The sequence below is a fragment of the Schistocerca americana genome, chromosome 1 (genome assembly GCF_021461395.2).
Source record: "Schistocerca americana isolate TAMUIC-IGC-003095 chromosome 1, iqSchAmer2.1, whole genome shotgun sequence".
Classification (NCBI taxonomy): Eukaryota; Metazoa; Arthropoda; class Insecta; order Orthoptera; family Acrididae; genus Schistocerca; species Schistocerca americana.
In genome coordinates this window covers 944,180,720-944,207,069 of record NC_060119.1, presented here as the reverse complement: position 1 = coordinate 944,207,069, position 26,350 = coordinate 944,180,720, and the positions used below count along the sequence as shown (strand labels likewise).

The following is a 26,350-nucleotide window of genomic DNA, read 5'->3' as shown; positions in this document are numbered from 1 at the left end:
TCCGTCCGTGGTACAGCAACAAGCAACAAAATGGGCTGCGCTATTTCCATCGTAAAGTACATCCTTTTCCTGTTCAATTTCATTTTTGTGGTAAGTATTCGTACTTTTAGAGCCAATGTACTTCTCTGTTTTTTGCATCTACTCTGTCAGCGATATTTGCTTCTTTGACTGTGCATTCCAAACTTTTGACAAAACGACAAACGCTCGATTATATTCTAGTAGCTAAGGAGCGAGAATGACGAAAACCTTGCCAAAAATGCTAGTTGTCACGGCCGTAGGAAATCATGCCTTGTATGTGAGACAGTATCTCTTGCTATGATCAACGAGCCCATGCCAGAGCGTACGTAAATTTAGTAACAGGTCTCTTATGTTTTCAGCTCAATAGATTTGAACAGCAATCCTTCCCCCTAGATACTTAGCTAGTTCATGCTTTAGCAGTCTGCAGAGAATTGTATACTGAAGTTTACTGTCTTGAAGACAACAATTAAACGAGCTACACGCCTTGACAACTGAAAGAATGACGTAAACGGCATAATCAGAAAGTCGTATCATAAACTTCTGCAAACAGCCTGTTGATTTTACGAACGCATTTTATGACTTGTGGAAGAGTGTGAGCTGTATACTGCGAAATAATCGCACAAAAACTGTGATCCTTAGGTAGCCAAATAATCCTATGTTTTTCAGCGTAATTAACAGGGTAACTTGGAACACAACATACTCATTTCTGTATCTTCTGGTAGTGTGGACTGCATTACACTACTAGCTGTTTGGAATTTGGCCAGTGTACATCCAGATTTTTCCATCATCATAATCAATCTTGAACATTCCTTAAGTTGTGTTCACAGTGTATACGAAATTTAAAACGACGTTGTGTTTACCACCAGAGATGTCATACGTTTGAACTGTTATTTGTACAACTAGTTTAGATAAAGTGTCATCACTTGGCAGACCTAAAGCATAAATAGCTCCTGTGGTTTCCTAAGCTGTTTGCATTTTATGTCTGTCAGATTATGGCATTTTGCCTAAACATACTGTGTGTATAAAGATTTAGTTCTGATGGTAAATGCAATGTGATTCTTAGATTCAGGTCATAGTAGTATTATTTAAGAATTACCGATCGAGTTCCCACATTAATATGACTTACCTCTGTACATTACTGTATCAGCAGATTAAGCTTATTCGGTTTTCATGGATATAACAGCGTCGTCTTGAAGTAATGTTTCGGCAAGTTTCCACCTGTCATACTCAGGAGAAATTCTGGAATTCTGGATCCCTCGCGGCAGAGAGTTGGGAGAAGTCCTTTAAGACAATGGGAACGTAAGGGCAACACGACACCCACTCCTCCAAAGGAGAGAATCTCAGACCTGGCCGCGAATCGAAACCGGGCTCCTTCGGTTAGCAATCTGTCGCGCTAACCACGCAGCTACCGAGGTGGACGGCAGTGTGTATTCAAAAATTTTAGTCCTTACTCTTCTTCTCTTGAGGAAGTTGAGGAAGCATCAGATGGACAAATTGCATGCTCCTGAAAGAATATATCTTGCTCAGCAGCGAGGATTGCGAATGCGTTTCGGACGTCTAGCTCTGGTGTTGCTTGCCCATTTCGTCCGTTGCAGCGGAACTCTAAATCCTAGGATCACATAAAATGTTATCTGCACGCAGCTCCTCCTGTGACGGTTCTCATTTGTTTGTCTTAATAACTAGCAACGTCGTTAACGTCTCTACAAGCGATGAATGTGAATTAAGTTGAGAGTAAAGTATTTGTCGCCACCCTCCCCATGCGTCCGATTGCCAAGTTTAACGAAACTCATGGCCGATCTCTTCGTGAATTTTAAGTCTAGATGTCCTGTTGTTTACCAGAGGGAATTGAAAATGTTCATAAGACCGATCTGTGAAAAAATCATGTGTACATATACGACCGGCGTGTTTGTCTGTGTGAAGGTATTGCGTAGGAGTAGAAGAAATTTTATACCTGTATGATGTGAGATAGGTATTTGTCCTGGCTAATACTGTTTCTTGGATTTTGAAAGAGGTAAGGAGGATGTAAAAATCTGGCTAATCCAGACAAAGAGGGAATTAAAAGCAGTCTACTAGCCTCAAAAACAGGTCTTAATATGAGGAAGAAATTTCTGAAAATTGACATCTGAAGCACAGCATTGTACGGAAGCAAATTATGGACTGTCGGAAATAGGAAAAGAGAATCGAAGCATTTGATATGCCATGTTACAATAGGATGTTGAAAATTAAGTCGACTGATAACAAAGAAAAATAAACAACCTTTCCGTAAAATCGATGAGGACAGGAAGATTTGGAAAAAAACTGTTTGGAAGAAGGGACCTGATGACAGGATACGTTTTAAGGCATCAGGTCCTAACTTCCATAGCACATGGTGGAGCTGCAGAGGGCAAAAACTGTAAAAGAAAACAGATTGGAGTATGTTCAACAAATAATTAATCGAGGACGTTGGATGAATTTGCTACGCCGAGATGAAGAGCTTATCGCAGGAAAGTCGTGGCGGGGTTCATCAAAGCAGTATCATGAATGTTGACCTATCGCTCTCCTCCCAACTCCCCAAAAGAATATAATAAATCAGAGGATTCCTAGAGAGTAGCCTGAAAATGACAGCGAAACCTCTGCCGTGAAAGTGTACAGGCGATGAGAGTATACGCAGTCAAATTTATGAGAGACACACGAACTTTATTTGAAGTAAAATAAACCTTTCATTCTGCAATGGAGAGTGTGACGTAATGAAACTTTCTGAGAGAGTGCAGTTGGGGACGAGTTCGACACAGAACAACGTTCCACCAACACAACAATCGGAGCACTCATCACTGCCCACCACATTCCTTCGATCCAGTATCGGTGTCCTACTCACTTAAAATCAACAGAAGCTCTCGAGCTTACATTTCCGGACCAACTGATAGCGCTTCGGTAGCGAAAAAAAAACGCCTCTTTTTCTGGTTTCAACTTTAGGTTTTCCAGAAGTTTCAGTTATTGCAAGATATTCTCTCGAAGAAAAAAGTCAATTATATTCCGAAAAATACTGAATGACTTCTGTAATATACTGCATATATCTTTTAATGAAAACAATTATTTTCGAGAAATGAGAAAAGGTGTTTTTTTTCAGCATCTTTATATGGAAATATGTTCTACACTATCGTTCATCACAGTATTATCCTGTCGCTTAAATCGTAGAGGTATCCATAGTGACTAGTGAAGTGGAAATTGAGACATTTGTTGATAATCCGTTCGACGGGCTACAACATTAATATTGTCTGATTTTCTGCCTCTAATCTTACCCTTTCGTGTGCTTGCATAACAACAAAATAATAACATTTCACTCATAATATTCATGTACATCAGTAAGTTTTGTGGAAGCTTTGAGAAGTCAGTCAGGCTTCATTATATTCTACAAGCTAGTTCTCGAAACTCAGCTACGTTAATAATGGCATGTGACGTAGTGTTTCTCAAAAAGTCTTCTTCTTAGCTTGCAGGTATCGCACTACTGACAATTGGGATTCTGATAAAGCTGCAAATTGGTGAAATTGGAGAAGTTCTTGACTCAAAGACAAATACTCCTGCTATACTACTCATAGTTATTGGCAGTATTATTCTTGTGATCTCATTCTATGGATGCTGCGGAGCAATCAGAGAGAGTCATTGTATGGTCACAACGGTAAGTACGTCAAAATTAGTTATAATGTACTAACTACCTAGGTGCTATTCGTGAAATTTCGTGTTTCTACTATGATACCGATCCCTCTCTTGTAATACAACTTAGAAATAAAGCGTTTACAATTATAAATGGTATATCTGAAAACTGCCATTTTTAATTCATATTGTAACACAGTGTTAACCTATCTGTGAATTTCAAAGCAGTTAATTTTAGGAGTCACAAACTTGATAGGATGCTATTAACAGGCAAGATGAGATCAACATCAAAAACTAATTTTTGAAAGTGACTTCTAACTTCTTTAGTGCAGAGAAACATACGGAAGTGATTCGATCTTCTTCCCAAACATGCAGATGGTTTACAGAGCTTGCTGTCTAAGAGCATAAATAGTGTGCACGGTAATGGTTAACGTTTTCTAAAGTTGATGGCATTTTATGTTATATGTTACTCAGTTTTACTGCTTTCAACACAATGAGCACATCTCATTTTATTCAACGATAAAGCTGATCTTATCATTTTGTTCCGAATGTGACAAGATTGTTGTTAACAATTCTGTACAAAAGCCTTACTTGCTTACTTTGGTGCGGACAGTACATAAGAACAGAATGTAGAGTCGAGTTCTGTAACACAAGAAAACTTCAAGGATATCCTGAACAGATTAATTATAAATTGTCGTTTACAAAACGCTAGGACGTGTAGAGTGCATTGTGCATATCACGATATGAATAGGCAGCCACGTCCGGAAGCAAATCGTTTCCATGATGCAGGAATGAAGTTGCAAAACAGTGATTTCCTGTTTCCTGCATTTTTTTTAATGTGAGAGAACGGTAGTAATTCGCCAATGCACTAACTCCACGAGTCGTAGTACGTTAAATCGTAGTGTCTTTAAATAACCAGTTACTGACAAACAGAGAGTTGTATATAACGAAAGCCCGGCATTTATTTACAACAAACAGACCGCCACAAGTCGCTTATTGTTTGCTGTATTACTAGTTACACAGTACAGACGAGAACATCTTCTGATAATACCAGCTTTCATGATAACACATTAAAATCTCAGATCTACAAGATTGAAACTAGCAATGAAGCAAATGAGACGTGACCCGTAGCTGTTCGTCTACACGTTAATTTTAATTTCGTTGTTACGTTTCCTTACCTGAGAACATTTTTGCTCATATATAACATGAAGCTGTTGCGCAGTTGTTCCTATTCATAGCTTAAAGCACCTTTCTTCCTTCGTCGGCGTTGTAGACTCAAATAATACTAAGTTACAATATCTTAATTTTTTCATTTACTATAATTCTGCTTTGACAAATGCAGTCATAGTTGCCTATTTGCTTTCCTAATTTGTTGTCTAATACTATTGCTATACCTGCTTTGGCACTCTGATTTTACTAGGTTTCGCTTTAAGTTAGTGGAGTATCAGAGACCTTTCTAGCACCACGGTTTTTGAGGGAGCAGCCCTAATATCGCACCCGTTTTTAAAATCCACAACAAATTTACTAGCTTTTAATTAATCTGAATACCATATACAAAATTCTATATTATTCATAATAACGTACAAAAAATAAAGAAGTCACAACACTTAAATACAGATAGCTGGAAAATGGTGTGTATTCCTAACATCAAGTGGGGTGATATCAGGAGTACTATATTTAAAAATTATAAAAATCAAGGCGTGGGTGGGTGGGGGGTGGGGGGGGGGGGGTGGGGTGGGGGGAGCCGCATCTACTCGGAGTCCAGGGACGTCTTCCATGGTCTAGGGGTACGTATTTGATTACCAAACAAAATGTTCTCGATCCCAGGTTCGAATCTAACAACTGCTTATATTTTTAATAAAATTCATCAGCAATGGGTGTCGAAGACTTCCAGCGAAACAGGTGACCGTCATTCTGTGAACGGCCTTGTCAAAGAGGACGAGGGAGTGGACATAGGTTCATGGCACTCTTTTGCCGTTGTGGTGTGAAACTGCCACTAAAAATAGGAAGAGTCAGCAATGATCAAAGGCTTGAGGATGCAGAAGGCAATGGAAATCACTGCATTAAAGACACATAATGTGTATCCACGAAACATGTGACTTCTGATTGAAAAAGTGTCACGATGATGTCTCCACTCCAAAAGATTCCACATAGTCCCCCATTCGTATTCGGTGGGAGACTGCCATGGGGGAGGTGACCATGAGAAAAATATTGAATAACCAACGAGAGGATAACGTTCTATGAGTCGAGGCGCTGAGTGTCAGAAGTTTGAACGTGTTAGAGAAGCTCGAAAACCTGCAAAAAGAAATACTAAGGCTCAGTCTAGATATATTGAGGGACAGTGAAACGAAATGGAAGGAAGAAAAATTTCTGGTTGACGAGTAAAGGGTAATATCAACAGCAGCAGAAAATAATATAGTGGGACTAGAATCCGTTATGAATAGGAAGGTAGGTCAGAGAATGTGTTACTGTGAACCATTTTAGTGATAGAGCTGTTGTCATCAGAATCGACAGCAAACCAACGACGACAGGAATAGTTCAGATATTTGTAAAGACGTCACAAGCAGAAGCTGAAGAGGCAGAGGAAGTGTATAAGTATCATGAACGGGTAGTTCATTACGTAAAGGGAGATGAAAATCTAACAGTCATGGGGGACTGGAAGGCGTTTGTAGGGGAATGAGTGGAAGAAACGGTAACGGGATTGTAAGTTGTACCTAGGAGAACATGTAGACTCAGATCACAATTTCGTAACGATGAAGAGTAGGCTGACGTTTAATAAACTAGTCAGGAAGAGTCAGTACACAAGGAAGCGAGTTGCGGGCGTACTGAAGAATGGAGAGACACGCATGATGTTCTCTGATGTCGTAGATAGAGCGGTAAGGAACAGCTCAGTAGGAACTTTAGTTGAAGAGGAATGGACATTTCGGGAAATAACTATCACAAAAGTTGGAAACGAAAACGTAGGTGCAAGGAAGGTAACTGCCAGGAAGCCCTGGATAACAGAAGAAATGCTTCAGTTGATCGACGAACGAAGGAAATACCAACATGTGCAGAGAAATTCAGGAATATAGAAACACAAGTCACTTATGAACAAGGAAGCTAAGGCGAAATGGCTACATAAAAAACTGAAGATACCGAAAAATAAATGATTGCCGGAAGGACTGACTCAGCATATATAAGTGTCAAAATAACCTATGATGAAACTAAAAGCAAGAGCGTTAACATTGTGAGTGCAATGGGAATTCTAGTGTTAAATGTAGAAGAGTACATTGAAGGCCTTTATGAGGGTGAGGACTTGTCTGGTGAGGCGACAGAAGAAAAAATACGAGTCGGCAAGGAAGAGACGGGGGATCCATTATTAGAATCGAAATTTAAAAGAGGTTTGGACGTCTAAATATCAAATAAGGGAGAAGGGATGGATAACATTCCACTGGAATTTCTAAAATCATAATGGGAAGTGGCAACAAAGCGACTATTCTCATTGGTGTGCAGATGTATGAGATTGGCGGTATACCATCAGACTTCCTGAAAATCATCATCCGCACAATTTCGAAGATAGCAAGGGACAATATGTGTGAGAATTATCTCACAATGAGCTTAATAGCTCATGGATTCATGTTGCTTACAAGAATAATATACGGAGAATTGGAAAAGGAAGTTGAGTATCTATTTGGTGACGATCGATATAGCTTTAGGAAAGGTAAAGACAGTTCTGACATTGCGGTTGATAATGGAAGCAAGACTGAAGAAACATCAAGTTACGTCCATTGGATTTATCGACACGGAAAAATCGTTCGACACTGTAAAATCGTGCAAGATGTTCGGAATTCCGAGAAAAATAAGGGTAAGTTATAGGGAAAGAAGGGTAATATACGATATGTACAAGAACCAAGAGCGAACAATAAGAGTGGAAGACGAAGAACAAAGCGCTGGGATTAAATAGGGAGCAAGACAGGGGTATAGTCTTCCGCTCTTGCTGTTCAATCTATACATCGAAGAAGTAATGAGGGAAAGAAAAAAAATGTTCAAGTGTGGGATTAAAATTCAGGGTGATACGCTATCAATGATAAGATTCACTGATGACAGTGCTATTGTCATTGAAAGTGAAGAAGAATTTCAGGATGTGTTGAATGGAATGGGCAGTCTAATGAGTACAGGACATGGACAGAATAAATTGAAAAAGACGAAAGTAATGAGAAGTAACAGAAATGAGAACAATGAGAAACTTTACATCAGAACTAGGTTCACGAAGTGGACGAAATAAGGAATTTTGCTACCTAGGCAGTAAATAACCCTTGACGGACGGAGTAAGGACAGCATAAAACGCAGACTAGCACTGGCTAAAAGGGCATTCCCGGCCAAGAGAAGTCTGCTAGTATCAAACATAGTTCTTAATTTGAGGAAGAAATTTCTGAGAATGGACGTCTGGAGCACAGCATTGTATGAAATGTAGGAAAACCGGAACCGAAGAAAATCGAAGTCTTTGAGATGTCGTGCAACAGAAAAATGTTGAAAATTAGGTGGGCTGACAGGGCCAGGAATAAGGAGGTTCTCCGCAGAATCGGCGAGGAAAGGGGCACTCGGAAAACACTGGCAAGAAGAAGGGAAAGGATGATAGGCATCTGTTAAGACATCATGGAATATCTTCCATGGTACTAGAGGGAGCTGCAGAGAGGAAAAACCGTAGAGGAATACAGAGGTTGTTGCAATTACTACTCTGAGATTAAAAGTTTAGCACATAAGAGGAATACGTGGCGGGCCACACCAAACCATCCAGAAGATTGAAGACTCAAAAAAATAAAGCTTTTGAAAACGTAGAATGTACTGCACTCCCCGAAAGCTGCTGTTGAGGAAGAAGTAATTTAATGTAATGTGGCTTTTCACTGATGTTACTCAATTTGTAGAATGAGCAAGCAGTACAGGAAACCAAGGAAAAATTTGGAAAGGGTGTTAAAGTTCATGGAGAAGAGATAGAAACTTGAAGATTTGTTGATGACATTGTAATCCTACCATAGACGGCAAGGGATCTGAAAGAACAGTTGAACGGAATTGATAGGGTGTTGAAAACAGATTACAAGACGAACATCAACAAAATAAAATAAGAATAATCTAGAGTAATCTTAAGTCAAGCGATCCAGAGGAAGTTAGAGCATGAACTGAGAAACTGAAAGTAGCAGGTGAATTTTACTATTCTGGCAGTAAAATAGCTGATGAGAGCCAGTACCAAACATATAAAACGTAGACTGGCAACAGCAAGAAAGGCATTTCTGAAAAAGATAAATTTGTAAACATCTAATATCAATTAAATTGCCCCTGCTACCGGTCTAGCGTTTTAACAATTTCGTGGCTGCACAGCTGAATGATGTAAATGAAAATAAAAATGACAACAGCTAGTTATAAACGACGAAGTTGTTCGTTTAGAATGAAACCAGTTATAGAGTAACAAACCCACATGTAATAGCACCTGTTGCCGTTTTTATTGATATTTATAAACTACATACCTCCAAAAATTCATTCCTTCTAGAAGTATTCCTGATTGGCTAGCGGTTTTGTATAAACTGATTAATAAACTACCGAGCTAAAAAAAAAAAACAGTGATTAATAGCTCTTTGGAAACCGGAATATCAACACCGCATGACTAGTAATTTCGTGGTACTCATGATGGCACATGGATCTATGTACGTGTCGAAAGTCACCTGTCAACCTTGTTATCTAGCACTAAGTCCACAGATCATACTCTTGTGGGCAGCGTCTCTGCCTCTAGATCAAGGGGTACCGGGCTCGTTTCCTGGCCGGGTCAAGATTTTCTTCGCTCGGGGACTGCGTGTTTGTTTTCTAATCACTTCATTTCACCTTCAACGAATCGCAAGTCGTCGAAGTGGCATCAAAAAGACGTATCTCGGATGTCCGGACAACCCCTAGATGGGGTCTCCTGTCCATTAATGCCATACAATTATTCCATTTCATCAATTTAAGTGTTAGGAAGTATTTCCTGAAGATATTTGTCTCGAATGTAACATTATGTGGAAATGAAACGTGGACGATAAGCAGTTCGGACGGGACGAGAATAACAACCTTTGAAATGTTGTGCGATAGTAGAATGCCGAGGACTAAGTGGGTAGATCGCATAACAGATGAGGAGGTAGTGAATCGAATTGGGATAAAAAGAAATTTATGACCCAAAGGACTAAAAAATGGAAGATTTGAGTGTAAAGTGCCGATGACGAAAGGATGAGGAAGGAAACCGGCACTGTGCTTTTCAATCCTGGAGCGATTTAGGCAAATCAACAACCTAGTCCTGGATGGTCGGAAGGGGGTTTGAACAGTGGCTCTCCCATATGCGAATCCACTGTGCTAACCATACTAAAAGAAGGGAACATAAATTGATAGGACACATCCTGAGGCATCAAGAAGTAAGAATTTGTTAATGGACAGAGATGTGGTGGGCAAAAGCTGTAGACGGAGACTAAGGTTTTAATACGGCAAGCAGCCTCAAATGGATAAAGGCTGCTACAGTTATGCAGAGATGAACACCCTTGCACAATATAGACTGTCATAGAGACCAGCATCAAACCAGATTCAGACTGAAGACCACCATAAAAAAAAACAACAACAAGCCTCAATATGCTGCACATCTAATATCGGCTAGATATCCAGTATTAAAGAGACTGGTCTCTGTCTATCTAGGTCAACCTTGCCACAATTCATGTATAGGGGTAATCCTATACTTTTTAAGTTGTCACTTTTGTAAAGGTTCAAATGGCTCTGAGCACTATGGGACTTAACATCTGTGGTCATCAGTCCCCTAGAACTTAGAACTACTTAAACCTAACTAACCTAAGGACATCACACACATCCATGCCCGAGGCAGGATTCGAACCTGAGACCGTAGCCGTCCCGCGGTTCCGGACTGAGCGCCTAGAACCGCTAGACCACCGCGGCCGGCGTTTGTAAAGGTATAACTAAAACTGGTTCAGTTACTTCCTCATTCACATGGTTGATCATATGATTACATATCTCATCGTCCTTGCAGACTTCCTGAATTTTAATTTCCGAGGCGCTTTTATGATATCCTGTTTTGCTTCCAGTTCCAATAATTTTGGGCAACCATGACATTAAACAAATGTGCTCAAAGATCGTTGAATTCATAGATCCGTGATGACACCTTCCACATTTTATGACAGATTTGTTACTAAAATATAATTCTAAATAAAATTGGAAATTTGTGGTAAGTTCCTATGGGACCAAACTGCTGAGGTCAGCGGTCCATAGGCTTAGACACTACTTAATCTAACGCTAAGGACAACACACACATCCATGCCAGAGGGAAGACTTCAACCTCTGACGGGGGAAGCCGCGCAAACCGTGGCATGGAGCCCTAGACCACTCGGCTACCTCGCGCGGCTTTTAAATAAAACTGCAAAACAGAGATTACAATTGAAACATTCAGTGCAGTCTAACTGCCAACAAAGCGGTCTTTATTAGCCACGAAGAAGATACCAATTTCTTTACGTTTTATTTGTCTTTTCGGCCCTTTGATGCCGTTTGGCATCCGTGTCCACTCGTTCGTTTTTCTGCAAGAGGGACTAGTCGTAAAAACTTTAAATGCGAAAGAGTTAAGGAACTTTTATTACAGATAAGTAATGTAGTACCCCAAAAGGTACACCACAAAATAGAAGTTAGTTACTGATATCCTATAATATCTGCTTTGTTAATGTTTTGTGTGTACGTTGTGGAAATATGACTATAGAAGGAAAAACACTAATTTTTATTGTTTATTTATTTTTTTCAGTATGCTGTGTTCCTCCTGACAGTACTGGTTCTGCAAATTGCAATTGCTGTTCTTGCTTTTGTATACGGTGGTGATACGGATGCTGTTCTAAAACAAACTCTTTATGATTTTGTTCATGACTACAGTACAAACGAAAGTAGTAAGAAAGCAATGGATGCGCTCCAGAATAGTGTAAGTTATGATTCCTTCAAAATATTAGTAGAAGATTACCAGTATATTTGAATTCTAATGTTGTAAGTAGCAATCTAGATTGCAAAATTCTAACTTAAAGAATCCGAAGTGCCTGCGACGATCTTCCTTTTCGTAGCTTTTCTTAGCCATCGTAACTGCTCCTGTAGATGTTACTTTCTTACTTCTTTACCTCTCAAATTTGTGTTCTCCTACATTCACTGTTCTGCTAGAGTATTATCCTCTCCTGTGGACAATGTCTCTCCGGTGGGAAGTACGATCCCTATCGTTACCCGGCCACTCGATTATGAGAAGCGTGTCAGTAGTGGGTCTAGGGGTCCTGTCTAAAGGGAACACATCAGCGAGAACTTAGGATATTGTACCCAGCAGCCAACTAACCAACAGGTCTGAGGTGCTGACCTTCACTGAAACCGAAACTGTTCTAGTGAGGCTCGCTTCATCTGTTGGGAAACCTGCTGTGTCCCGTGTCAAGGGCAGCGACTGCGAACGGGTAGGCGTCCTTTAATTGTCGGCAGTTCAGAAGTTCCTCAGGCAGACGCACGTTGCAACGAACTATGCCTGTCGTCTGTGCTCCGAGGTCATACTTGGATCATGCCAGCGACTAGCAGAGAAGGTCGAGAATATCAACCGTATTCACAGATATCCAGCGAAGCTCATGATCTGCAGCATCGTGCTCACAACAGATCGTGGTCCCTTGGTTGTGAGTCGAGTGGAAGGCTTGAACCAGATACCCCGAGGGTTCTGTGAAAAGTTAGGCTGTGACTTTCTAGACTTACGACATAGTGTTGAGAGTTGGAGGGTCTGCTTAAATGGGTGAGATGTGTACTACACATTAGCAGTAGCTACCCCAGTAGCTGACTGTGTGTGAGGTGCACACAAGGGTTCCGTCCAGTCCAGACAACAATAGATGTAGGAACCTCAGAATTCCAGGGTAAGATCCAAAGAAATGCAGCCCACAGGTGAGTGTATTAAAATGCTAACAGTAAATTGCTGAAGCATTCACAACAATGTCAGAGTGCGAACGCTACTCAAGAACACTGAAGCTCACATTTTACTAGGAACACTAAACTGGTTGAAACATGAAATTGATAGCAGTGAGATTTTTGGGGCAAATTTACTGGTATATCGACATTATTGGCTGGGAGGAAATGAAGGTGTTGTATTTGAAGCAATATATAAGAAACTCAAATCAACCGAGATAGAAATTTAAGCTGCATGCGAAATTTTTTGGGTAAGGTAATGGACAGAAAATGGTAACTGAATCCTTCTGTTGCCCAACGAGACTCAGCTCTTGATGTGATCAAAAACTTAAGAGCAAACCTCAGTTCACTTGTACGTAAGTTGCCCGAACATACTGTAAGCATCAGTGAAACTATTATAAATCTAACAATAAACTGGCAAAATCAAGTTTTGCTTGCGGTGGGCATGACAGACATATTGCGAAACTTTACTAAGTGACTTATTTGAAAATTATCTAGAACACATAGTTCAGAACCTGACTCATGATGGAAATACGGGGTGATTCAGGAGGAATGTCACATAATTTGTGATGCGATTCTCCATGTGGAAATAAATTGAAAAAATCCTATGAACATGTGTCCGATTTTCGATCGTTCCGGAACTGGAGTGGATTGAAGATAGCACGCTTGTAAGAAAATGAAGACAAGTATGAACATTACTTATTGAAGTGCCGTGCGGGCGCTGTGGTTGATAGTGTAATGATCGGACAGATGACTGATCCATCCAACAACATGTGTTCAAAAAGGACCCCACCCCTCTCAGGGCACTTGTCAATGCGTTGGAGGGCTGTTGTGTTGCACATCGAGCGTCATATCGACGGGCTTTAATGTGGGCAACAGCGCCAGTGATGGGAGCGACACGTTCTTCATGTGTATCCACCTTCTTAGCCTAGATATCCCCCTTAACCAGCCCCATAAACAGAATTCTAATGGGGTTAGATCGGGTGGTCTGGTGGGCCAGTCGGCCGCGGCCAGATGTGTTACTCAGGTACCGGGCTACTTGTCTGGTACAATGAATCGGTGGTCGATCATGCTGCAGGTAAATATGCCGTCGTTGCTGTAACGTCACGTCTTCCAAAAGTGCAGGCACATCTGCTATCAGGAAATGGGCATATGCTGCGGCTGTCATGCAATTTGGCAAGAAGATAGGCACCATCAGCCGGTCATCAATCGTACTGCACTCGACATTCACTGAGAACCTAACTTGGAATCTTGTTTCCCTAGAGTTATATGGGTTCCCTATCGCCTGTGTACGAGAACTGCTGGTTTCACGATACCACTGTATGTAAATGCAGTCTTATCTGTAAATAAAGTGAATTGCACGACGTCTGTGTCTACAGCCAACCATTCTCAAATTTGTTGCCTGTCTGCTGAGTCACCAGAATGCAAACTTTGCATGCGCTGTATGTAAGGTACTGCAGACTCGTGTTTGGGGAATATCGAGCTGACAGCTAATGCACCGTGTACTTGTGGTGTGATTCCATTGTGCTATCGGAATAACGTCGTCCCTTTCCTCGACTGACTGGACGGCCCCACGTTCTGATGTTACGTGTTCACTGGATAGTATTCTGGATTCACGTTATGTTTGAAAATCCATGGTAGGGGTTCATCAATCAGGGAAACGTCTCTGGCATTCTGTCACAGCTGTATGGGCCCTGCCATTATAGGTCCCGTACAATACAGTACAATACCCGTCTGCGTATTCTGCGGGGATCAATGTATGCAGCGTGTTCATATTCATAGACACAATGCACTTGCTCAATCAAATAACATCAAGCATAACATGCACACGGCCTCACGACTGCTCACTGATCCAACCCATGATTGCGCACCAGGTGCACTTGCAGCCGTTGCCTCAGTGAGACGTCACAGTCTTGCCATCTGTTGGAGAACACTCATACCTCTTGTAAGATGGATCAGTAGTCTGTACCATCATTATTTTGTCTACCACAGCGCCTAGATAGCATTTTGGTAAGTAATATTCACACTTGTCTTTATATTCGTTCACCATGTGCCTAGTCTTCAGCCCTCTCCAGTTTTGTAACGATTGAAAATCGGACACAGGTTCATAGGAATTTTTCCTTTTTTAGTTTATTTTTCACACGTAAAATTATGTCACAAATTATGTGACATTCCTCCTGAATCACCCTGTATATTAGATATAATGGCAATAAATAGACCTGACCTTTATGAGGAAATCCACATCGAAACTGGAATCAATGATCATTAGGCAGCTCTAGTAACAGTGAATACCAAAGCACAAAGGGCAACCAAAAGCAAGTAGAAAGATTTATATGTTCAGCAATAGACAGAGAAGCAGTCATATCTCAACGAGGAACTTGAAACTTTTAGCTTTGGACAGGAACATGTAGAGGAACTATGGCTCAAGTTTAAATGAATAGTTGACCAAGCACTGAATAGATAAGTACCCAGTAGAACAATTCATGATGGCAGAGGGTGAAAATACCGCTTCAGTTGTAAATTACTTTATTTTCACACGATCGGTCTCGGACTGTTATAAGCCCATCCTCAGGTGCCGTAGCTGTAGCTGTGCTGTGGCCTCCGAGTGCCGCGTGTACCAGGCGCGTTGTGCTGTCTTGAGCGCAGAACTATGGCTCCCTGTTCTGGGCTCCTAGGCAGCACACCGCGCCTGCCACACGCGGCACTCGGAGGCCACAGCACAGCTACAGCTACGGCACCTGAGGATGGGCTTATAACAGTCCGAGACTGGTCGTGTGAAAATAAAGTAATTTACAACTGAAGCGGTATTTTCACCCTCTACTATAATGCTCAGTTGCGGATGTTCTGCCAACAGGGTTGTTCGTAGTCCATGATGGGATGGATCCTCCATGATATACAGTGACTGTAAAGAAGTTCTAAAGAGACAGATGCTACTGCATATTAGCACAAGGCCGTAGATAGAGAGACGCTGGAAGAAACGAGTTTAGCGGTCAAAGAGTAATGTGTAAAATCTTCAATGAATATCGTAGCAGAATATTGTCGAAGGATCTGTCACAGGATGGCTGTTAGTGACACCAAAGTTAATGTCCAGTCACTCATGAACAAGGTAGGAATTCAAATTGAGAGAGGCACAACAAAAGCGTAAATGCTTAACACTGCTTTCTAATCTATCTTTAACAAGGAGAACCCAGGAGTTCTCCCCCAATATAATTATCGTACCACTGAAAAGATGAGTTAAATAAAAATTATTTACAGTGACGTCGAGAAACGTCTGAAATCATTAAAATTCAACAACGCTCCTAGATCCGACGGAAACCCTATCAGATTCTTGTCTCAATTCGCTCCTGAGTTAGCCCCTCTGTTAACTATAACCTATTGTAGGTACCTCTAGCACAAAAACTGTGCCCAGTAGTTGGAAGAAAGCATATGTCACATCTATATTCAAGAAGGGTAGAAGAAGTAATCTACAAGATTACCGTCGATTATCTTTGATATTTATTCTGAGCTCGAATATGATGAGGTACCTCGGACAGAACGACCACCTCCATGCCAACCAGCGTGGATTTTGAAAATATAGATCATGTGAAACCTAATGCACATTTTTGTCACGTAACATCCTGAAAGCAACGGATCAGGGCAGTCAGGCAGATGCAATATTTCTCGATTTCAAAAAAAGCACTTGGCTCAATATCACGTAAAGGGATATTATCAAAAGAATGAGCACAATCGCATGCGGTATCAAACGAAATTTGTGATGGGAGTGAGATTTTTTGGTAGGGAGTTGGCAGAATGTCATCTTTGGTGGAGATCCATTGACTGATGCAGAAGCAGGTTCAGGTGTACTCCAGGGAAGTGTATTGGGTCTCTTACTGCTCATGTCATACATTAATCATCTTTCGGACGATATTAATAGTAAGCTCAGACTTTTCACAGGGGATGTAATTATTTACAGCGAAGTATAGTCTGAAAAAAAATATGTATAAATATTCAGCCCCATCTTGATAACATTTCAGAGTGGTGCAAAGACTAGAAACTTGCTTTAAATGTTCAGAAATGAAAAACTGTTTACTTCAGGAAATGAAAAACATAGTATCCTACAAATACAATATCAGTGAGTCACAGCTGGAATCTGTAAACTCATACAAACACCTGGGTGTAGCACGTAGTAAGAACTTGAAACGGATCGATCACATAGGCTCAGTCATGGGCAGGGCATTCGGTTTATTGGTAGTACACTAAGGAAATGTAATCAGTGTACAACGAGATTGTTTACAAATCATTTGTGCGACCCATCTCAGAGTATTGCACAAATGCATGGAACCCATACCAAACAGGTCTAGCAGGGGATATTGAACATATACTTTAAGGGCAGAAAGATGGTCATAGTTTTGTTTGTTCTGTGGGAGAGTTTCACAGAGATGATGAAGAAACTGATCTGGCAGATTCTTGAAGGTAGACAGAAAATATCCTGTGAAAGTCTAGTAACAAAGTTTCAAGAAACGGCTTTAAATGGCGAGTCTAGGAATATGTTACAAGCATTTACTTACTGATCCCATAAAGATCATGAGGACAAGATTATATTACACTCCTGGAAATGGAAAAAAGAACACATTGACACCGGTGTGTCAGACCCACCATACTTGCTCCGGACACTGCGAGAGGGCTGTACAAGCAATGATCACACGCACGGCACAGCGGACACACCAGGAACCGCGGTGTTGGCCGTCGAATGGCGCTAGCTGCGCAGCATTTGTGCACCGCCGCCGTCAGTGTCAGCCAGTTTGCCGTGGCATACGGAGCTCCATCGCAGTCTTTAACACCGGTAGCATGCCGCGACAGCGTGGACGTGAACCGTATGTGCAGTTGACGGACTTTGAGCGAGGGCGTATAGTGGGCACGCGTGAGGCCAGGTGGACGTACCGCCGAATTGCTCAACACGTGGGGCGTGAGGTCTCCACAGTACATCGATGTTGTCGCCAGTGGTCGGCGGAAGGTGCACGTGCCCGTCGACCTGGGACCGGACCGCAGCGACGCACGGATGCATGCCAAGACCGTAGGATCCTACGCAGTGCCATAGGGGACCGCACCGCCACTTCCCAGCAAATTAGGGACACTGTTGCTCCTGGGGTATCGGCGAGGACCATTCGCAACCGTCTCCATGAAGCTGGGCTACGGTCCCGCACACCGTTAGGCCGTCTTCCGCTCACGCCCCAACATCGTGCAGCCCGCCTCCAGTGGTGTCGCGACAGGCGTGAATGGAGGGACGAATGGAGATGTGTCGTCTTCAGCGATGAGAGTCGCTTCTGCCTTGGTGCCAATGATGGTCGTATGCGTGTTTGGCGCCGTGCAGGTGAGCGCCACAATCAGGACTGCATACGACCGAGGCACACAGGGCCAACACCCGGCATCATGGTGTGGGGAGCGATCTCCTACACTGGCCGTACACCACTGGTGATCGTTGAGGGGACACTGAATAGTGCACGGTACATCCAAACCGTCATCGAACCTATCGTTCTACCATTCCTAGACCGGCAAGGGAACTTGCTGTTCCAACAGGACAATGCACGTCCGCATGTATCCCGTGCCACCCAACGTGCTCTAGAAGGTGTAAGTCAACTACCGTGGCCAGCAAGATCTCCGGATCTGTCCCCCATTGAGCATGTTTGGGACTGGATGAAGCGTCGTCTCACGCGGTCTGCATGTCCAGCACGAACGCTGGTCCAACTGAGGCGCCAGGTGGAAATGGCATGGCAAGCCGTTCCACAGGACTACATCCAGCATCTCTACGATCGTCTCCATGGGAGAATAGCAGCCTGCATTGCTGCGAAAGGTGGATATACGCTGTATAGTGCCGACATTGTGCATGCTCTGTTGCCTGTGTCTATGTGCCTGTGGTTCTGTCAGTGTGATCATGTGATGTATCTGACCCGAGGAATGTGTCAATAAAGTTTCCCCTTCCTGGGACAATGAATTCACGGTGTTCTTATTTCAATTTCCAGGAGTGTAGTTACAGTACACAAAGAGGCATTTCACTTCCTCCCCTCTTCCTCTGTCCACTGTCCATCTTCGCCTCATCCCCTCTCTCCATCTCCTCCTGCCCCCTCTCTCTGTCCATCACCTCCCACATTTCTTATTCCATCTTCTACTCCCCCCTCTCTCAATGTCCTTATGCTCCCATTCTCTTTCTGTCTCCTCCTTTCCACTTTCTATGTCCATTTCCTCCCACCACACTGTCCATTTCCTCTTTCCTCCTCTCTCTGGCATTCTGTAATACGATTTTTTGGTACTAACGTACCCCCTTTATACATTACATATTTCTTTGTATAATATATACATTAAAACAGATATACAAAAACAAGCACATATTGGAATGGAGTTTTCTGCCAAAATTTCAGAGTAACTGGTGAAGAACTTCTAGAGACTTAAGATTTTGAACAAATGAACATGCGGTTTTGTTAACAATGTATCACCTTTATTTATTAGTTATATATTTATATGCCATATGGTGCTCCAGTAGGTATATCAAAGCTTGCAGATATTCTAATGCAACGTTGTGTCAGAATCTTAGAGCAAACACTGAAGAACTTCTGGAGGTTTATGATTTTGAACAATGGAACATTTTTATTTATGTACATTTTACATTATGATTTATTTATGAATAGCTCCTTTATCATAAATGAGTATTTCTCCCTCCTGTGCAATTAAAAATTTGGTTATCTTTACTTTGTAGAATTAATGACTATTTTCTTAGATCTTTGGTAGGATAGTACTTTGATGCAATGTATGTGTCTGTAGACTTTGAATGAATATTTGTCGTTTTTTCCTGTAACTGCAGCTAGAATGCTGTGGAGCAGATGGACCAGAAGATTATTTGAAGACAGGCGTGTTAAACTTGCCATCTTCTTGTTGCAAACAAGGTGACATTTGTAGAATTGGAATTCTTAATACAGCACCTTACTACACTACTGGCTGTCTTGACGCTATGGAGAGCTTCTTGAGCTATGCAGGACACATAATGGGTGGTATTGCTATTGGAGCAGCTGTTGTTGAGGTATGAAATTAAAGTATTATTATCAGTACTCTGTTCTGATCAAAGTAAACAGTGCTTTCCTTGATATTTTCTGGTAATGCACCTTTCTCTCATTGATATAAAACTATTTAACGAGTTACAGCTTCTGCTTGTGTGTGTGTGTGTCCTACAAATTCCAGAAATTTTATGTCAATGAACAAAGAATTTCTTGGCATCTACACCCAATAAACATATCCTTTGTTCAAGAATCAGAATCTGTTGGCACTACGATTTCATACAACTCTCAAATATATGTCATACATACACTTGTTAAGCATTATTTAAAAATTTTATGAAAGATATGAGTATTATAATAGAAGTAAATGAATCTTCACCACACAGCTACCAGATTGTACAAATATCATTTGGAACAAATAAAAATGATAAATTATCGCACTTATAATCTTTTTATAGCCTCTTTTCAACAAAAATTTATAAGAGCCACCAACATATAATTTTTTTCTTATCTTGCAAATTTCCTTCTCCTATCTTTGTTTTTTTTTTTCTAATGTAGCAATGACTGTATGTTATATACAATTTTGAAGTAGTACAGTACTGGCATTACTACATTTAAATGTAGTACTTAGGTTTTGTGCATACAAATTTCAATCATGCAGTAGTATTAGAAAGAAGGGTCTCAGTGCATATTTCGTCATAACAGGGTCCTATAAACTTTGAAATTATATTAAAAAATTTCTCTTTTAATACTAACATCAACAATTTTTACTTGCAACTGTTGTGACAAAAATTCTCGTATTAGGTGAATAAGCATTATTATTGAGTAGTAGCTACCTACATCTTAATTTTAACTTACATATCATGCACATAATAATTATGCACACTTATTTTCAGTGATCTAACAGTACCAGACTGTCATGAAAATTATTCTGACAGCTATCCACATAATCTGAATTCTTTTAGAATGAAACTGGTTCACTGACTCAGTTTTCATCATGAGCACTAAGATAATTTAGTGTCAAGATACTCCCTCATGTAAAAATATGTACCTGTAGTATGATTTTATTGTTTCTTTTATTTCCCTTTAGTGTACCAACATTGACAACGAATATTAAATACAGGCACCAGTAAATAGAACACAAACTGACTCTGGAAGTCATTGCAGCAAAGGGAGTTCCAGTTATTTACGAAAGTATTATTTAGCGTTGTCCATAATCCATCTCTCTCTAAAGTCATGTTATCCATATTACCTGAATGTTAACAGAGATGGATATAATTCACCTATATCTGTCCACTCTCAGCATTCTGGTCTGTTATATACAGTTATGTTATCCATAATCACCAAAGAAACAAATACCTTGTGTTAAAACCAATGTGCACTTTTACCCTACATCAATAAAATTAATTTTTTTTTTAAAAAAAAGAGTCTGCATGAATAACAGAAAAATTCTTTAAAGTGGAAGAAGATGGCACTAAATAGTGTCTTAATTTTACAGTAAGTTGCACCAGACAAACGAAGGTTAACAAAACTGTATTTTCACTTAAAATGGAGATGTACTTGCATATTAAAGTTTTGCGTTCCAATATACCTGATTTACTGTATATTTTAAATAATATACAGTAATTCATTTTTACAAATTTTTAATCAAAATCATGTTTTGAAGACAATAAATAATTGTTTCAGATTGTTGGAATAGTATTTGCTCTTTGCTTGGCCAGCTCAATCAAAAATGAGGCTCGAAGAAGAGATGTTTAACTTCTTGTTCAAAAGAAATATGTGAAACTGTTGTGATCGGATTTCCGCAAGAATCACTACAGTGAATGACAGTCAGTAATACTGATTACTAGATTTAAAGAACATGTACTGTGAACAAACAATGTAAGAACAATTTTAGCATTTCTACTAGTATGAACCTTTGTATAATTTTGCATTATTCTGTAACAAGTGATATTATTCTAGGAGCATGTATGACTAGCATTGGCAGGTATCATTAGTTTAATTCCATTATATAAGCTATCATAAAATTCAAGAGACATTTAATGGTTGCAGTTTGACATTTGAAAAAGTAATGCACTTGGAACAAAACAACAGCCTTTTCAATTTTGGCAACACAATGATGATAGATCTTTTAACTCAGTTTATGTATAATAGTATCTAAACAACTTACTTTGTTGTTATAGATCCTGCAAAAATTCGTTATTAGTTTGTCACAAATATGAAACAGAGTGTGGCTGCATCGTTATTTGTTAAGAGTCTATATACAGATTCTACTTATTTATTGTCAAACGAAGATTTGTTTTAATGAAACCATTCCTAAATAATATAGCACTTTTCTTTTTTTCTCTGGTTGTGTTGCTGATTTTATTTACTTTATTTTACGGGTTTTAAATGAGTCACCTCTCCTATCTGTCTACTATGAATACTACACAATGTCTGAATGCATTTGAGGAATTCTCCCCCATTGTGTTGCCTAATCATTTCCAGTTCGGATGTCAGTTACTTCAGAGCTTTAGATGATTTCATTTTGTCAGAACATATCCTTATTTGTAATGCATTGCAGTGCCATAAGATCCATCAAAGTGCATTTTCATGAACAAATGTTCAATAAAAAATCAAAATTACAGTATGTACTAAATTCTACATATGCTTCATGTGAGACAAAATAGCACATTTTTTCACAAGGTATTTTTCGATTTCACAAACCACTGATTAGACTTTTAAGGCCTTTACTCCAATTCAGTCATACTTATTATTCAGATCACGTATTTTAATAGTCTTTCTTTAAGAAATATCATGAAACAGACTTAAATATTTCCTTTATTATTTTGCTATTTTGATCTCTTAGTTGATTTTTGTTTCTATAAAGGAACTCTAACTGTTGTTATTTTGTGATAATTCAAAAAAAATTCTTCCAGTATAGTTGAATGTCCAAGAATGTATTCCTATAATAGAGACCAGATTTCATACTTCAAAAACAGTTATCTGTTACTGTCATGGTAATTTCCTGAAGCTTGCTGATGATTTCCTTGTTTTTCTTTGTATCTGGCACTGAACACTTATTTTATAAGTAAAATGTTAGTTCTAAATAATAATAATAATATGTAACTACAAGATTTGAGATGTTGCACACAATGGGGCACAACAAATAGTTTTTTTTAGCAAGGAATCATTGTTCATTACCAAAAATTTTATCCTTAAATAAAATGAATTGAGTTATATTGGTTCCTATTGATAGCACTATGTTTCCTCTCTACCCTCACATTCACACTGCTAGTTTTCTTTATGTTTTATGGGTTCTAATATAATGCAGACTGTTTTTATATAGTACTTGTTGTCCATTAAATTTCTTTTGCTATAATTCTGAAATTTTGAGAGTGATGATAACCGTGCTGCCTTCTATATTATTATTTATACGTCATCAGGCATTTTTGGTGTACAAATCAATTTAAAATTGGCAGTGAAAAATCGGAATTATATATATATTTAGTACCTTAACGCAGTTTCTAGAGAAATGGACAGGAAGACATAAATTTCTTTGAATGATGGCATCATTTCTCGTTTTTCATAAATAAGACCAACTCTAGCAGTTCAGAGCTGCTTTTTCTAAAACAGTGTTGTTACCTATCTGTCTACACAACAAACAAATTTTACTATAGAGATATAAATTTCTCTCATGATAAAGTAATGGAATCCACAATAACTTTCGCCATACTTCATAAGGAGGCATGCATAGTACTGTATATATGAAGATGTATAAATTTTAGTGACTATATTTATTTACAGAAAGGACTAACTTTATTTATACATTTTGTAATTAGAACACTGGTTTCTGATTTCAGTATTAGTCTAATTTCTAAGATAATATGAATACTATGCAAAGGATAGTTGCTACTCAACACATAGTGGAGATACTGAGTTGCGGATAGACACAATAAACAGACTGCCACAAAATTAGCTTTCAGCCAACAAGGTCTTTGTCAGAAATAGACGCCTTGTTGGCCGAAAGCTAATTTTGTGACAATCTTGTTGTTGTGCCTATCTGCGATTCAGCATCTTCACTATATGGTGAGTAGCAACTATCCTTTTCATAATACTGTTACATTCCATCCTGTATTTTCCATTGTTCTAAGGTAATAATTGATAAAAGATGTAAGAGTATGTGGGGCTACTTTTTTATAATGTGATTATATGTTTGTATTATTTAACACGGATTTTAAAATGATACTATTGGAAATGATTTCTTAAAAATTTATTATACACTTTCCCTTCACCTATCAATTTCTTTTCAAGATACAAGTTTTTAGATGTAGAGTATATTTTTTCAAAAACTTGCAAATTTACAATTCCTTAGTTTACATAGTCAGCTTATTAGTTTTCCTGAGATGTTGAGAGAACATGAATATCACAGGTAAGATGTGCCAAACAAGATTCAGTTGCGTTTTATCTCATCAGTTTTTCTGTGGGACTGCTTAGATCCATGTATCTGCGTGTCATTCTTACATTACCCTGAGATTTACATAGTGAGTGCCTTGCACATCACACTGCACATGGGATGCTTGCCTCAGAGTGGGCGAGCTATGACTAACTTCGTTTTCTATTGACCCTGCATAAACTACTTTAGATGGGAAATTAATAACCCAGTTGTGATATCTAAAGAATTTTGGTTCGTGTGAGTTAGGTCTGAGTGCTGTGTTTTTTCTATAACGCATGTATAATAGTACATGCAATATTTATGCTGCATGTACATGTATACATTTTCTGTATAACAGGAAATTTGTAGTAGTAGGCACTGAAGTAAAAAAGTATCTGTAACAGAAACCTACTTCATTTATCTAGTTAAAATTGCTTCTTTTCGTATTTAACAGCAAATATTATACTTTAACTCATCAGTGAGGTACTAAAACAATGAATAAACATTATTGATGTACCAAACAACTTTTTTGGCCATGCCTTGAATGGATGAGGTGAATACTCTCTTGTTTAAAAATTGGGAACTTCCTTCATATGAAACTAATTACAAGCCTCTCTCACCAGTAGTGAACCATCTCCAGCTGTATAGTGCTCTAGTAAGGCTAGTTTCATCCTAGAACTTGGTGCCAGGTGCAGCTAAGCATTGCCACATGACAGTAGCAGCCTTAGCCGATTATAGCAAAATATGACTGTTACATCTTTGATTGCAATTTTGAGGCCATATGAAGTACTGGTGCGTAATGCATCCAGTATGTGTCTTTGGGTAGGTTCAATGTCACGGCAAAGACATATGTCCCAGTGGAGTAAAGCTATCCCTTGGCTTGCATTGCCAGAGGAGGTAGTTGCAGGAGATTCATCAGTGATGACAGCAGTCGAGTATGATCTCATGTGGGCTTCGAATGTTGATGGGAATGGAGTCCGTGGCTCGTGGTCATGCGGTAGTGTTCTCGCTTCCCGCGCACGGGGTCCTGGGTTCGATTCCCGGCGGGGTCTCTGCCTCGAGATGACTGGGTGTTGTGTGTCTTTCATCATCATTTCATCCTTATTCACTCGTAAGTCGCCGTAGTGGCGTCAAAGAACTTGTGGAGCGGCGGTTGAACCGCCCCGTGAGTGGTCTCCCGGCCACCAATGCCGTACGCTCATTATTACTATGGGAATGGAGCTGTAAAGCTATTAGAATGCCACACCTGCGTTTGTTGGCCAGGAGTTTCTCACAAACCATTCGACCTATTAGTTTGAAGTCAAGTGAAACGGAGTGTTTGTGCATTCTATTTATGTCTAGGAAGGTTGTGAATTAAGAAGAGGTAATCTAAGACTCATTCTCAGAAACAACAATCTTTGGTGCACCTTGGATGATGGGTATGGTTTTCAGTGCTGTATTGGTGACTGATATTTTGGTGGACACTGTGCAGGCCACACAACGAATTTTAGACAAAGCCTCTACTACCAGAGCCAAATGCAGCACAAGAAGGCGCCGCACTTCAATGCTTACTGCAGGAATAACTAGCGGTTGTGTAGCAGAAAATAGTTTCATTGGAAAGACTGCATCTGCACAGGCTTCACACTAATCCCTGAATTGATGTTGAGCACATAAGTATGAAACCAGGCCTGAGTCTTCACCTGTGGCTTGCTCTAATCCCCCTGATGAGAAGGCTGTAGAACATGTGGGTGGAGAGCCTCTGGTATTACTAGGAGACAGTCCATTCTATGGTTGGCAGATGGACACTATGCCATGCATTGAGTTGGTGGTGCAGTGTATGGATTGTACTCAATGAAGACAGGATGTACACAGGTTACCCTTATCCCAGGACATGTCTGGGATCTTGGTGATGATGGCAGTCACTTCTGTTGATGAAATGGTAAACTATCCAGTGAATGGTCCAAATCTTCAGTCCATCTGGAAGAATAGTACCATTATAGTTTCGCATAGGTTACCGGAGTACATTGAGAGGTGTGATAAGTTATTGGAGTGCTCTCCATGCAGGGATAATAAATGAAATATTGGAAATTATTGAGGTAAAGTTCCCATCTCTTCAAGCACTGTATATGCACCAAACAAGAGATGCTACGAGATGACATCCTTTGACTTATAATATGACAATGATCTGTATGTTTTTGGCTTTTACATGAAGCCTCTTTTTCAGTTTGGGAATAATTATTTTGGTACCATCGATTTAAGCTTCGCAACATAGATTTCTCCTGAACAACGTTTACTGCATCACGAATATGGATTTTAAATGTGT

General features: G+C 39.9%; 1 protein-coding gene across 1 annotated transcript; it reads left to right on the top strand.

Moving 5' to 3' along the window:
* Positions 1 to 23,874, top strand: LOC124548182 (23 kDa integral membrane protein-like). The gene is made up of 5 exons (XM_047125160.1): positions 1 to 90; positions 3,485 to 3,673; positions 11,441 to 11,611; positions 19,445 to 19,660; positions 21,321 to 23,874. The coding sequence occupies exons 1-5, from the start codon at positions 31 to 33 to the stop codon at positions 21,390 to 21,392; spliced, it is 708 nt and encodes a 235-aa protein (XP_046981116.1). The 5' UTR covers positions 1 to 30; the 3' UTR covers positions 21,393 to 23,874.
* The last annotated feature ends 2,476 nt before the right edge of the window (positions 23,875 to 26,350 follow it).

What these genes read in the sequence shown, in the direction of transcription:
- LOC124548182 (XM_047125160.1), top strand. Translation starts at nt 31, where the DNA reads ATGGGCTGCGCTATTTCCATCGTAAAGTACATCCTTTTCCTGTTCAAT. An exon ending in TGTTCAATTTCATTTTTGTG is followed by an intron (nt 91 to 3,484) that starts GTAAGTATTCGT and finishes TCTTCTTCTTAG; the next exon opens with CTTGCAGGTATCGCACTACT. An exon ending in TGGATGCGCTCCAGAATAGT is followed by an intron (nt 11,612 to 19,444) that starts GTAAGTTATGAT and finishes CTGTAACTGCAG; the next exon opens with CTAGAATGCTGTGGAGCAGA.